Genomic DNA, 13,026 nt, shown 5'->3' with positions numbered 1-13,026 from the left:
TTTTTTTTCCATGCCATCTTATGTTACTAAAAAATGTACTTGCCCCACCTTTCTGACCACAAATTCCCCCTCCCCATTTCTTTAAGATTATTTTCTTTATCATACTTATATGATCTTATTTGCAGTAGAGAGGAAGCAAGTGGTTTGTGTGAGTGTGAGAATGAAAATAACACTGAATAGGAAGTCAGAGTCTAACAGATATATTTATTTGATAATATAATAGAAAAGGAGAGACTCTTATAAAGAGAAGAGTCTCTTTAATCTGCACAGTTCCTAAACTGCAAATTGAAACTGGACTGCTCAGCGCAAATGTTGAAATCCAAGAAAATGATCTGAATTCTTCTATGCTTATTTTGTACATTTGATGCATTTTGGATAGAGATGGTTATATATTTAAAAAGTTTGCTTTGGCCCACTGACTGTTGAGTGGAGATTCTTCTCTGTTGGTCTGGGTGGTTGAGTGACAGTTGGTTTGGTTGGACATTCATCTGACCGCTTTTTAACTGAGGAAATAAGTTCCTAACATGATTGCTGGGGAAGTATAAATCAGTATGCCTTATTATGCTATACAGTGTATACATAAAAATTTCCACACTGGCTTCTTTGATGTGCTTTGCTGCAATGTCATCTCCTGTGTTGTTTGAACATGAAAATTCTGGCAAAAGGGAGCGAGCAAACAAGCATATTAGCATTCAGTAGCATTTGTGTGATTGGTAGTTTGGTTTTATTTGATTTTATTTAATAGACATTTACCATTAATGACAGAGATTTAACAAATGTGACCAGTATTAGTATTAGACAATATTTGACACTGAGTGGGCATGTATTCTTACTGCATTTATTCCTTTTGGATTACTCAAATGTACTAAGGTGTCACTATGGCTTAAGGTTCATGATTTCGACCATAAGCTATGACCTAAATCTTTGCCTTAGATCTATATACATTCAAAAGAGTGTTGAGAGAATCTCATATAGGTTGCAGCAGGCCTCTTTTTAGGAAGTATTCTTCAATATGTCATACACAAAAAAAGGGGGAAAAAAAAGAGCACAGGGATAACTGGTAATTTAGATGGCTGCCTTCCATCTAGGTGAACTGGTTTGAATAAAAGTCTTGGCAGTAAACACGCTGAATCACCTTCATTGCATAGCCAGTTGATAGAGCTGAGTCATTGTTAATGAAAATCTTTTTTAACTTTGTTTTTCTGGCTATGACAAGTCACTTTTTTCTGGTACAAACACTCTCAACTGTTCATGTGCCTAAGAGTACCAGGAAACGAAGGGAGGCATTGATAACATCATACACTTCAGCTTTTCCTTTGACAATAATTGTAAAACTAACTTTCTCACGGGGCCCTAGTAGATGAGATCAATTTTACTTGGAAAAAACGTTTTTTCCAGTTACGCTTACGTTGACGCATAAGGTTCTGAGGCTGAACTCTCAGAGACATCCTGCTGAACAAATGTCTGTCAGATGCATCTACTGCAATTATTACTCAGTTTATTTCCCATTCAGTTGAAGTTTAACTCAGTGGAATCAGTGGGTCATGCAATGACTACATTTAATAGGCAGTAAACAAGATAGTAACTCATAAAATGCACCCAATGTGAAATAACTTTTGTAGACGTTAAAACAAATTAAAAAAAACCTCTAAAATTTATTAAGAAATCTGAATTTCTGTTTTAAACTTGGAGCTTTCCGACTCCACTTTCTAAATTCAGCATGCGTCCGGGGTTAGTTCGATTTTCTCACTGAAACAATGTACATGGGCGGGTTCTAACAGTTATATTTGGTTTTATATTTTAAAAACCTGGTTATTACCCTTTTTATGAATTTAAAGCGCAGTAAATCAAGTGACCTCGCGGTCTCCGCAGACAGGAAGATGACCAACGTCGCTGAGGGGGTAGGTTTAAAATTTCGCGGCGCACCCTCTCACCGCTCTCTGGTGACTGCTGAACGCCGCCCGCGTTTCGCCATTTTGAAAGTGCTGTAAGGAGGCAGAGGCGAGGGAACTCTCAAAGTAGAGTGCAAAGTCTACAAGCCAATAGTGGGCATTATTAATTACTTTGTGGAAAACAGTTCCGTGCTGTATAGCAGGGCCGAGGACTTTTGCTTACGTTCTTCAGAGTACCAAGCAGCACTCCCGGCTTCATTCCTGCACTGCTCCTCGCTAGAACCTCCCAGCCGACCCGGGTCAGCACTGTTCCAGTCCAGGGCCCGAGCCCTCTTAGATACCCCTCTCCGAGTCGCTCACCATGGCAGGTAAAACCACAGGGGAAAAGACTACCACAGTGCCTGGGGTTATTAATTAACAGGTGCTGACCTGTTTGACAACGATGATGGGTTTCTCTGTTATGTCATGTTTAACCAGCGCAAGCTAGCTAGCGAGCTAGGATAATTCAAAGATGCCAGTGTAAGACAGTGTTAGTGTTAAAGTGAGCGATATTCTCCACAAACACACGTAAAGTAGTTATCTGTGCCTATGAGTTTATAGCAGCAGTTGCAACGCACAGTTAATGTGAATTTCCTTAAGGCCTCGTTGTCATATTGATGTTTTTAGCTAAGTTAGCTGCAGGCTAACGCGTGTAAAGTTGTCTCTCTTTAATGGTGGTGTGTCCAATCTTGGGGTCATGTTGTGTGCAGGGCCCGGTGGTGGGAGCAATGATGTGCAGTGGTGCTTCTCCCAAGTCAAAGGAGCAATAGATGACGACGTCGCTGAAGGTAAGTCCATGTGATAATCACTGAACACTTGCTAGCCTGAGCTGCCAGGATCACCATCCTGTGCACGCTTGTTTTAGGCTTTGCTTCAAAGCGCTTCTCCCACACTTTATATTTGTGGTATTTCTAAATATGCAACGAAAAGTAATGCCTTCTTTTTTACAGTAATAATGGGTATAAGGGATCAGTGGTGTGGTCCATTTGGTTTCTCACAGACTGACAACAATCTTCTATTTTTGGCATAATTGCTGCAAAATGTCAGCATTCACTATTTTCTCAGTTCACCCTGGGTATTAGTGGGGTATTACACAATGTTTACATGATTGGGAGAGAACTGCATGTTAGAATTGAAAAAGATTTTACCTCTGTCAGAGAAGAATCTTTAATTGGCGTTTCATATTTGTTAAAGAAGTAGCACTTACGTTTGACTAATTACAGAGCTGTTTGAGTGGCCAAGTTAAAAGAAAACCTTTACCAGCTAATTATTTCCGAACTAAAGGAAAACTCAAAGCACCAAAAGTGTGTTTACAGTACATGGTGGCCATATTTGTGTATAAAGGGCTACACATTTGTTTACAGTAAGCTTTGTCTGGGAACATGTATAAATGAGAGCCTCTCCTTGTGTCAATACATAGGAGTACATGGGCTCAAAACACAACACTCCAGTAACGTTTTTATTAGTTTCCTGTAAAAAAGGATTCGCCTTCAGTCTGTCTGCTATTGTTTTATGGGGTTGCATGGAGTCGGGTCGTATCAGGCGCACACTGTCGATGTTAACGACTGCGCTAACTCCAGAATAGTGCCAGTGTGTAAGCGGGGATTGATTGTTGTATTGTAGGACTTTGTGAGAATGGTTGTCTTTGAAAAGTGCTAAATAGCTGAAGATGGAAACTTTTTTCTGTTCTTTTTTCCTTTGTGTCCTAAGATTGTTGAGTGTACGTTTAGTTTCACCAGATTGTGTGTGTGTATAAATATGTGTGTGTCATTGCTGTGTTGTGTTTTCACCATGGTTGACATGATTTTCACCCCTCACAGGTGGGCTGCTGAGCCATTTTGTAAACCACTTCCCATTGAAAGGCAATGAATCGTTTAGACAGCAAAAGCCTCGTAAAACACTCAGTGTTATTGCAGTAAACATGTCTCAGATTGACAATAGCCTTCATCAGAAACTCTGACAAACAATGTATGGTTATTTATATTTGACGCTAGTCTCATTTTTGCAATTTTTATTATTGACAGCTGATATCATATCCACTGTTGAATTTAACCAATCTGGAGAGCTACTTGCAACTGGGGACAAGGGGGGTCGTGTTGTCATCTTTCAGCAGGAGCAAGAGGTATGTTTTAGTGACACATAGAAACAGTACATGTTTTTAACATTTGATTCATAATACTCCGAAGCAGGTAGGTCATCAAACTCAGTTTATATAACACAAAGGCGTACAGGTAAAAGTACAATGTTTCTAGTGATCTTGACCCGAGACATTGAATCTTGGTTTCATAACGCTTGAACTTTTGTTTGATCTGTTTTGTATTTAGAGTAAGAATAAGCTTCAGTGCCGAGGAGAGTACAATGTTTACAGCACCTTCCAGAGCCACGAGCCTGAGTTTGACTACCTGAAAAGTCTTGAGATTGAGGAGAAGATCAACAAGATTCGATGGTTGCCTCAGAAGAATGCTGCACATTTTCTTTTGTCAACAAATGGTTTGTAAATTACTTTCTTTTGAGTAAATTCTTTTGCTGTAGTAAATGTGAACTTTTTTTTTTTTTTACACCATCTACTGCCTTATATGGGAGTAAATATAACTCAATGACTCTCATGATCTTTGCTCTTTCTCATTGTTAGACAAAACCATAAAGCTGTGGAAAATTAGTGAGCGTGACAAAAGACCAGAGGGCTACAATTTGAAGGAAGAAGATGGGCGATACAGAGATCCCAACACTGTCACTACACTACGGGTGTGTATAACTGGCTTTATTACAGCCCAGATCTTTTCTTTTTGTTACATTGTTAGCCAAAACTGAGATCCTTTGCTTACTTTCCATTCATTTATAATAAGTAGATCAAGAAAATGAACAGCAAATTAAATATGTTGAGTCTGGTTAGTAATTTACATCTGAATTAGTTGGAATAAATGTTAATCATTCTTTTCCGTGTTTCCTTCCACTCATTACAAAACTGTCCGTTCTATTTTTGATTGAGACGTTGACTTATTTTATGAGCAGGTAAACAGATGGAACTAATAAAATTACCAATCTGTTCTTGCAATTACTGCAGTGCTGCAGTTAATGTAATGTCTGCTTTATTCACCTTTAATTTTCACAGACAGATTTTTTTTCTCCTTGTCGTTACTGAACGGTTTCCAAATATAGACTCAGTTCAAAAGGTTTGCCTTTATAGGAAAGGCCTTTATTTCTTTGTTTAAAGGGCAGGTAACTGTCCCCATCTTAAAAATGGGGAAATCTATGTACATTTTGACCTACATCTTTGTGCCTCTTTACCAGGGTAAGAAAAATAATTTGAACACTTTTTAATCTTTGTTTTCTTTTTGTAGTGTGAAATTTTATTTTTTTATTTATTTATTTTTTTAACATGCCTGTGTACATATATTTAAAATAGAGGTCAAAAAATCTACTGCATCTCCCATTAAAGAAATGTAAAAACAGCCCCACTTTTGTTTTCAGGTACCAGTATTCAGGCCCATGGACTTGATGGTGGAAGCCAGTCCTAGACGAGTGTTCGCCAACGCACACACATACCACATCAACTCCATCTCGGTCAACAGCGATTGTGAGACCTACTTGTCTGCTGATGACCTGCGCGTTAACCTCTGGCATCTGGAGATCACTGATCGCAGCTTTAGTATCCTTTCATTCTTTAATTCCATAAGGTACTGCAATAATATAAAATTATTCTGTAAGTCTTTTGTCTTATTTATTCCCAGTTTTATCATTTTTCAAAGAAGCGTAAGCCAGGGAGAGAACTTAAAAAAAATAAAAAATGTATGTGAAATAATGAATGATATGTTGTGGTTAGTTTTAAGCCTTTCTTTGAAGAGATGCCTGACTTATTAATCCTGTTCACCTGCTCACCCTGTATCAGTCAAATTAGACAAAGACTATGTATTACTTAGCAACAAATAAATCATGATTCATGTATTTTTATAGGGCATATAAACAATTCTTTGCCTGATATTTAAAAATGTACACACTGTGTTTACAGGCAGACTGGACAAGAGCAAAAAATGATATTCACTGGTGTCTATTTAATCTGTAGCACAGTGTCATTATTTATACTACCACCAGATGTCCCCAAAGCGTGGGATGTTTAACTGGGTGCCTCTAACATGGTCTAAAAAAATCACCTCCTACATGTTATGTTAATAATTTCACCCCATGAGTTCTTACTGCGTTGTTTTATGTAGGCTGTATAAACAAAGATGAACCAGAGTTAGATACAAAGTGGAATGATGTTTTTCTTAAATTGAGATTAGTTGCTCGTTCTGGCCGCTCATATCTTCTCTTCATGCTGGAAGATTGATGCAGTGCAACCCCTGCCTTTTAATAAGTATTGCGTCAACTGATGTAAAACACTTTAACTGGGGAAAGAATTAATGCAAACTAAATTATGTTAAATGGTTTTATCACTGTAGGATCATGAAGTCAGAGGTCATCTGAGTACTCACAAGTGAATAACATCTACATGATTTGGGGCACTTTTGTCCTAGTCAGCAGATATCTGTGGCAAAACCTTTTCCATGTGCCAGTCACTGTTTTAAAAAAAATGCAGATAATTTAAAAAAAGATAAATCATAGTGAATTTGATGATGGTCTGTGATTTCAGTGTCTCATAGTGGCGATAGCAGTTTGTACTTTCCTCTGCGCACAGACTGTTTACCTGCAAGCAGTAAAGCCTGCTTAGATGGGGTTTTCAAACGGAGAACATGACACTGTGAATAATAATAATAATAATAATAATAATAATTCATTTTATTTCTGAAAGATTTTTCTTTAAGTTGTTGAAATGTCTGTTCAGGTTTGTTGTTTGTTTGTTTGGGTTTTTTTTTTTTTGTTTAGTTTTTACCTTAACCTCACCTCTTCAGATATTGTTGACATTAAGCCGGCCAATATGGAGGATTTAACAGAGGTGATCACAGCGGCCGAGTTCCACCCCAACCAATGCAACACTTTTGTCTACAGCAGCAGCAAGGGCACGATCCGCCTGTGTGACATGAGGGCAGCAGCGCTATGCGACAGCCACGCCAAACGTAAGTCGGTCTCTTTTTGTGTTTCTGTAACTGTTTGATTCTGAGGTGTGTCTCCTCAAAGATCGAGGGGGGGCTCTCATTAAGCCTATCAGTGTAACACTCGATTAATCACCTGCAATTATAAAGTTACTCTTGCCATGGACGGTGGCTGACTAGACTCGTGCAGTGTGCTTGAACAAAGCTGACAGTTTGTTGAGAAGACTTGACAAGTGAAAAGTTGCACAGTCATGAGAGCCTTTTCTTAAGGGGAACCAACATGAAACAAAGCCTGACGTCTTACATGTTGAAATTTCATGTGTTTAGTGTTTCAGTAAAAGAAAAACCACAGGCATAAGGAGTTGTTGGTTTGGATTTTCATAACTTTTTAAAGTGGGGAGTGAGTAAACAGAGCAGGGTAGGTCTTTGCACTGACTACATTATCCTCCAGATACACTGCCTGAAGGCTTAAAAATGAACACATACATAAAATGTGTGGTTTTGTAATTCATCAAGTTGTTTTTTTTAATGTTGTTTTCTGAAAATATTTTCTTCAATTTTGTAACAAAAAAAGAAATTGAACAACAAATTGCTTCTCCAATTCCATACAATTCACATGGTAACATAAAATTCACCTAAGAAATAGAAGATCCTTTTTTCTTTTTTCTTTTTATCACTACCAGTGTCACCTCACAACACAAACTGTGGGAAGTTTGCATGTTCTTTTTGCGCCTGTGTGTCCTCCCACAGTCCAGAGATATCCATGTTTTAGTAAACGGTGACATTGTTTTCTGTTTTGGATAAGCTTATTTTTATACAGTAATAGTTTACACATTTCTTCTTCTTTGGCGTCTTTTAATCTCCTCACCCTGTAGCAAAACATGATCCCACAATAAGCTTCCTCCCTAAATTGCATGTTGCAGTTTCTGTAAATGTTTCTTTTTTTAAAGGATGAGGAGTTATGGTGTTGTCCTTTGCATAGATGACTGCAACGACCCTGCTTACGAATTGCATCTATCCAGATTTACTGTCTGGGTTTTCTGCCTTGGCCTTTGACTTTCTGAAGTTGTTCACAAAGCAGTGAAGCTATTTAAAGCTAGGGGCTAGGTTTGCTGGCATCAGTGTGTGCCCACTCACCAGTCGGCCTACAATTCCATGCATCATGAATCTTTTCTGAGACCCTGTGCATCTACCTAGTTTCCCATCTACCACCTCCAGGCCATGTGGGTCTTCGTGCATGAGGCTATAAAAGAAGATTTACACACTCTGCTTCCTGCTCACAGCATAGAAAACATAGTGCACGTACGTATAGATTGGTACCTGCTAAGCCCAAATTATTCAGAACAGTCAGAATGGTGACCCTTATTCATAGCACATATCAAAAGATAAGCGGAAAGGCTTTGTTACTGTCATGCTTTATTTCTGTGTTTATATAACCAGATTTGAAATTCAGTATCTTTTACAAAGCTGTTGTCATGTAAAGAAAGTTTCTGGGCTTACTTTAAAACAACTCAACCACTGTAAAGATTATTGCTTGTTCTTCCAGTCATTGACGCTGAAATGCATGTGTTTGTTCTTAATTTTTTAAGTGTTTGAAGAGCCTGAAGATCCAAACAATCGTTCCTTCTTTTCTGAAATCATCTCATCCATCTCTGATGTAAAGTTCAGCCATAGTGGACGCTACATGATGACCCGGGACTACCTGTCTGTCAAAATTTGGGATCTCAATATGGAGTCGCGACCAGTAGAGACATATCAGGTCTGTAAATTTTTCCAACACACAAATACTGTTCCAGTTTCTGTATCACCTTTCTTCCTGTAAGGCTAGATTGATTCTAGTGGGTTCCGTCCATCCACGTGATTAAAGTGTAAATGTTGTTTTTGCTTTTGCATAGTTGTTGATGGAAACTCTGTATATTTCCTCATTGCTTTCTTTAAATAGGTGCATGAATATCTCAGGAGCAAGTTGTGTTCACTCTATGAGAATGATTGCATCTTCGATAAGTTTGAATGCTGTTGGAATGGGAACGACAGGTAAGCACTGGCCGTGGCTTCCTTTTTCTTTTTTTTTTCTGCAGCTGTCCTGGACAAACAAAATACATGCATGCATGACGCACGCAGAGCTTTAGGGAATACTCCTTTTCTGACGTCACTGAACCCAGAAACACAGGCCTTATCACTTACTGCAGTTATCTGCTCGGTGCAGACCATAATGTGGCTCATAATTTGGTTTGGGTGGGTGGTGAAGTGGTATAAGTGGCTCATGACAGACGACAGGATTTAATGTCCATACTTGAAAAGGATTGTGTTTGCCAGTAACGTTAAGGCTACTCGCTGACTCACACCTTGTTTACCTACAGTGTTGTGATGACGGGTTCCTACAACAACTTCTTCAGGATGTTTGATCGAGGATACCAGCAGGACATGACCCTAGAGGCGTCGCGGGAAAACAGCAAGCCGCGATCGGTCTTGAAACCTCGCAAAGTAAGCACAGGTGGGAAGCGCAAAAAGGATGAGATCAGTGTAGACAGTCTGGACTTTAACAAGAAGATCCTCCACACTGCCTGGCATCCTCTGGACAACATCATTGCTGTGGCCACAACCAATAATCTGTACATATTCCAGGACAAGCTGAACTAGCATTTGTTGAAGCACTGAGATCCCAGTTTCTGCTTGAGCCCCGCTGCTCTGATATACAAATATGAACAATAGCTGTCTGTTTCTGGCTAAATCCCTCTTGATGAGCTGCCCTTGGCATATGCCAAGAACTGCTATGTCAACAGTGGCATGAACACAGTACACCCAAGTAGGCCATCACAAGCCCATTTTCTATTTGTATTGCAAATATGAACATGTAGGGGGTTTTTTTTGTTTTGTTTTTTGTGTTTGTTTTTTAAGATCTGAGTCATACTGTGGGATTTAGTGTCATGGGTTTTCTCCGGTTGGAGCACTCCAGTCATCAAGCTACAATTTGCAACTCCACTACATCCCAAACCAAAGGGAAATCTGTGTTACATACACATGTTTGGTTAGTTTGTTTGATTCTTCTTTTGTGCCATGGTTCATCTGTATCTCATAGCCACTAGTTATTAGATTATTGTAGCTATTGTGTCTCATTAGTTTTCTGTTGCTCTCATATCATTCAGTCACCACTGGCCTGAAACACTGGTAATGCAAACTGTTGACACTCCATATTTTCACAGTATTTGTCCATTTGCCAAGTTCACTCACCACTTTCTTGCCAATATACAGTATGATTATGCAGTTAAAGGACTCGTTTAGTGTTTTAACTTTTTTTATGGTTCTATGATTATAGCATACAGCCTGCATTACTGCAAACATCTGTCCACAGTGTGCAAGATTTAATATTGGATCAGATTTTGACCTTTTAAGACAGCCACTAGTTTACAGTCATTAATATTAAGAAAGTCTGCTTCATTTATTCCTTTATAGTGAACTTGTTGCTGTTGATTAAATCAAGTTACATAACAGGAAAACTGTTTTCATACTGTAACAATGGAGACTAAATTCTCTCTTTTTTTATTTTTTAAGTACAAGAAATAACAAAGAACCTGGTTTTCAAGCTGCACTGAAACCTGAATATATATCCTGTTCCAATCTTGAGCCACTCTCTAAACAGCAAGCTGACTTTCATGTTGTATTGATGTGGAAAATGGTTTATAGTAATAAAAAATATAATTCCAGTTAATAGCCCACGGCTTAAGAAATGCTGGCGCAGTCGTGCAAAATGCACACACACATTTTTCAGGTATTGTGGTTTTATTATGGCTAATTATGCCAAAGTAACCAGTCCTATACTCACTCTGAAGCTACACTCAATTGAAGCCGTTTTGCAGAGAGTAAGCCCCCTTGTCTGACCTCGTCACCCTTGCACGTTTGTGGGCAACAATAGCTCAGGACAAAAGGACATATATAACAACTATAACACACACACACACACACACACACACACACACACACACACACACACACACACACACACACACACTAGGAAGGGTGTAATGGCATTATGTGGCCTGTGGCAACAAAACTAAGTTCTGCTGCCAGCTCTCCCGCTATTTTGTTTGCAGGTTGACCGATGGCTTTACCCTCTGTATCTACTTTCTGTTTGTACACTTTTTTTTTTAATATATATGACATTTTGTACTGTACCTGTTTAAAAATAGATTAATCACTATAGTTGATTTATTTTTGTATAAATTAAGGCAATAGGATTACAGTCTGATCACTGTAGTTTCTTTAGCTGTCTGTCTCAGACTGATTGTAGATGGAAGGTTCCTTGACGGTTGGGTAACTGTTTTTTTTTTTTTTTTGGTTGTTTTTTTGACATACGAGTTGGGGACATTTTTTCTCATCCTGGAAGTTTGAAAAGTTAAAGAAGCTTTTTCAGGTCTCAGTATCTTTTGAAGTTGTAAGCATTATAATTCTAACTTTTTTGGGGGGGGGGGGCACACTGTGCATGTAGAGCTTATTTGGATGCCTCAGAGTTGGTTTCTGAAATAATTTGGATCTTAATGTTCCACTTATGTGCCATAGTTTTTGCTTAATTTTATTTTATTTTATTTGGCTGTGAAAGAATAGGGCCTTCTGGGTCTCTATTTGAAAGGCATTTTAATCAATGTTTATTGTTTAAAACTGTTTAGTCAACTTCTCTAAAGTTACTGATTTAGATTTATGAAAATGTCTTCTCTCTTCTGTGAAGCATGTGTCGCTTTGCTATACAGGCTTGTTTATTTATCAAGGAGAAATTGTGAAGCACTCAGTTTCCCGATGATTGTTATATGGCAGGGTAGTTAATGAGACATCAGGTGTAAGTGTTGTTAATATTAGCTGCACTGGGAAACCTAATGAAAGCTGAGCTGTCACTAAGTTGTTTGTCCTGTTGTTTTTCTTCTATTGAAAGTCAAATGTCGTATCAGGAAGAAGGTTTAATCTCTTGATGCGCAAACAACTTGATTATAGCACAATTTGTCCACTTCATGATTTAAGCCATTAAATCAGGGAATGAAGCTTCTTGGTCCACTGGATGGTATTTGTGTTAGTTCATGTGTTACTTTTATTTTAGAGAACGGATATCCAATCGCTAGGATGCCAACAAAATAACCACCCATGTCCATACGGTGGTGTTAAACTACTGTTTTATGTGTGTGTGTGTGTGTGTGTGTGTGTTTGTGTGTCACTCGGGGCTCTGGGTAATGTCTACTAGTACTGAGGTATTTCACTAATCTTTCTTTTTCCCCTCACACTGTCTTACATTAGACAGTGTGAGGGTCATTTGTGTCATACGGCTCCAGTCACTTGAATAAACCTCCATAATGTGCCCATTCCAAAGTCAAGGATCCCATAAATTAACACGTAATTACAGTAGCTATTTTTCATAACTGTGGTTTAAATCATGATGATATTCAAAGGAACCCTATTGCCTTTCTTAGAGCATTAAGAATAAATGAGATAATCAAGTCATGTTTCTTGAAATTATATGATGTGCCAGACAGGTGACTGCTCAGGGGAATTTACCGCTGCTCTTGATCAAAACGTACCTTCAAGAAAGCAGCTTTTCAGGACTCAAGACAAAAACTGCCTTATTTAAAGGTAGCTCATAACTTTTTTTTTTTAAATAAAATCAAACATATGTAATGGCTTTTGAACAACACCCTGGGAAACCAAACCTTCCCTACTTGCTGTCTGGAGTTGTAAGGTTTTCCCAATTGCAGCAGTGTATTATACATGTCTGATATATTACAGGAGTTAAAACAAATTGCACTTTTATTTTTGTGAATTTCATTAATTTGTATGTTCTGTTTCTTTAAAATGGCCTCTTGAATAAAGATTGTAAGAGTTTGGTGATCTATGGGGTGTGGGTGGGGGGCTACAAAGGGTTCAGTGTACAGCTATGTCCTTGTCAAATGGAATAAAGTACAATTTAGATGAAAAGTAATAAAGAATTTTCAACCTGAATTCTGAATGTAATGACTGTTCTTTTTTGTTGTTGTTTTTTTCTTTGGATTAGACACTGAGTTACATTTCAGGATTCTGTAAGGTTT

The 13,026-nt window shown here is 38.3% G+C and overlaps 1 protein-coding gene across 2 annotated transcripts; it reads left to right on the top strand.

Annotated features, from left to right (window-relative positions):
- The first annotated feature begins 1,962 nt into the window (after positions 1–1,962).
- Positions 1,963–12,934, top strand: ppp2r2aa (protein phosphatase 2, regulatory subunit B, alpha a). 2 transcript variants are annotated; one of them, XM_063490752.1, is made up of 10 exons: positions 1,963–2,260; positions 2,642–2,719; positions 3,956–4,053; positions 4,256–4,421; positions 4,564–4,676; positions 5,403–5,580; positions 6,821–6,985; positions 8,551–8,720; positions 8,904–8,995; positions 9,322–12,934. In XM_063490752.1, the coding sequence occupies exons 1-10, from the start codon at positions 2,254–2,256 to the stop codon at positions 9,599–9,601; spliced, it is 1,347 nt and encodes a 448-aa protein (XP_063346822.1). In that variant the 5' UTR covers positions 1,963–2,253; the 3' UTR covers positions 9,602–12,934. The 2 variants fall into 2 exon arrangements, with proteins under 2 accessions (XP_063346822.1, XP_063346821.1); XM_063490751.1 differs by lacking the exon at positions 1,963–2,260 and having other exon boundaries at positions 2,629–2,719.
- Positions 12,935–13,026: the final 92 nt, after the last annotated feature.

The sequence above is a fragment of the Pelmatolapia mariae genome, linkage group LG12 (assembly GCF_036321145.2).
Source record: "Pelmatolapia mariae isolate MD_Pm_ZW linkage group LG12, Pm_UMD_F_2, whole genome shotgun sequence".
Classification (NCBI taxonomy): Eukaryota; Metazoa; Chordata; class Actinopteri; order Cichliformes; family Cichlidae; genus Pelmatolapia; species Pelmatolapia mariae.
This window is presented reverse-complemented; position numbering and strand designations above follow the sequence as displayed.

Bases quoted from the DNA above. Each gene is read 5' to 3' on its own strand.
- ppp2r2aa (XM_063490751.1), top strand. From the start codon at position 2,629: ATGTTGTGTGCAGGGCCCGGTGGTGGGAGCAATGATGTGCAGTGGTGC. The intron at 4,054-4,255 runs GTATGTTTTAGT...TTTTGTATTTAG, and splicing joins TCTTTCAGCAGGAGCAAGAG to AGTAAGAATAAGCTTCAGTG. The intron at 6,986-8,550 runs GTAAGTCGGTCT...TAATTTTTTAAG, and splicing joins ATGCGACAGCCACGCCAAAC to TGTTTGAAGAGCCTGAAGAT.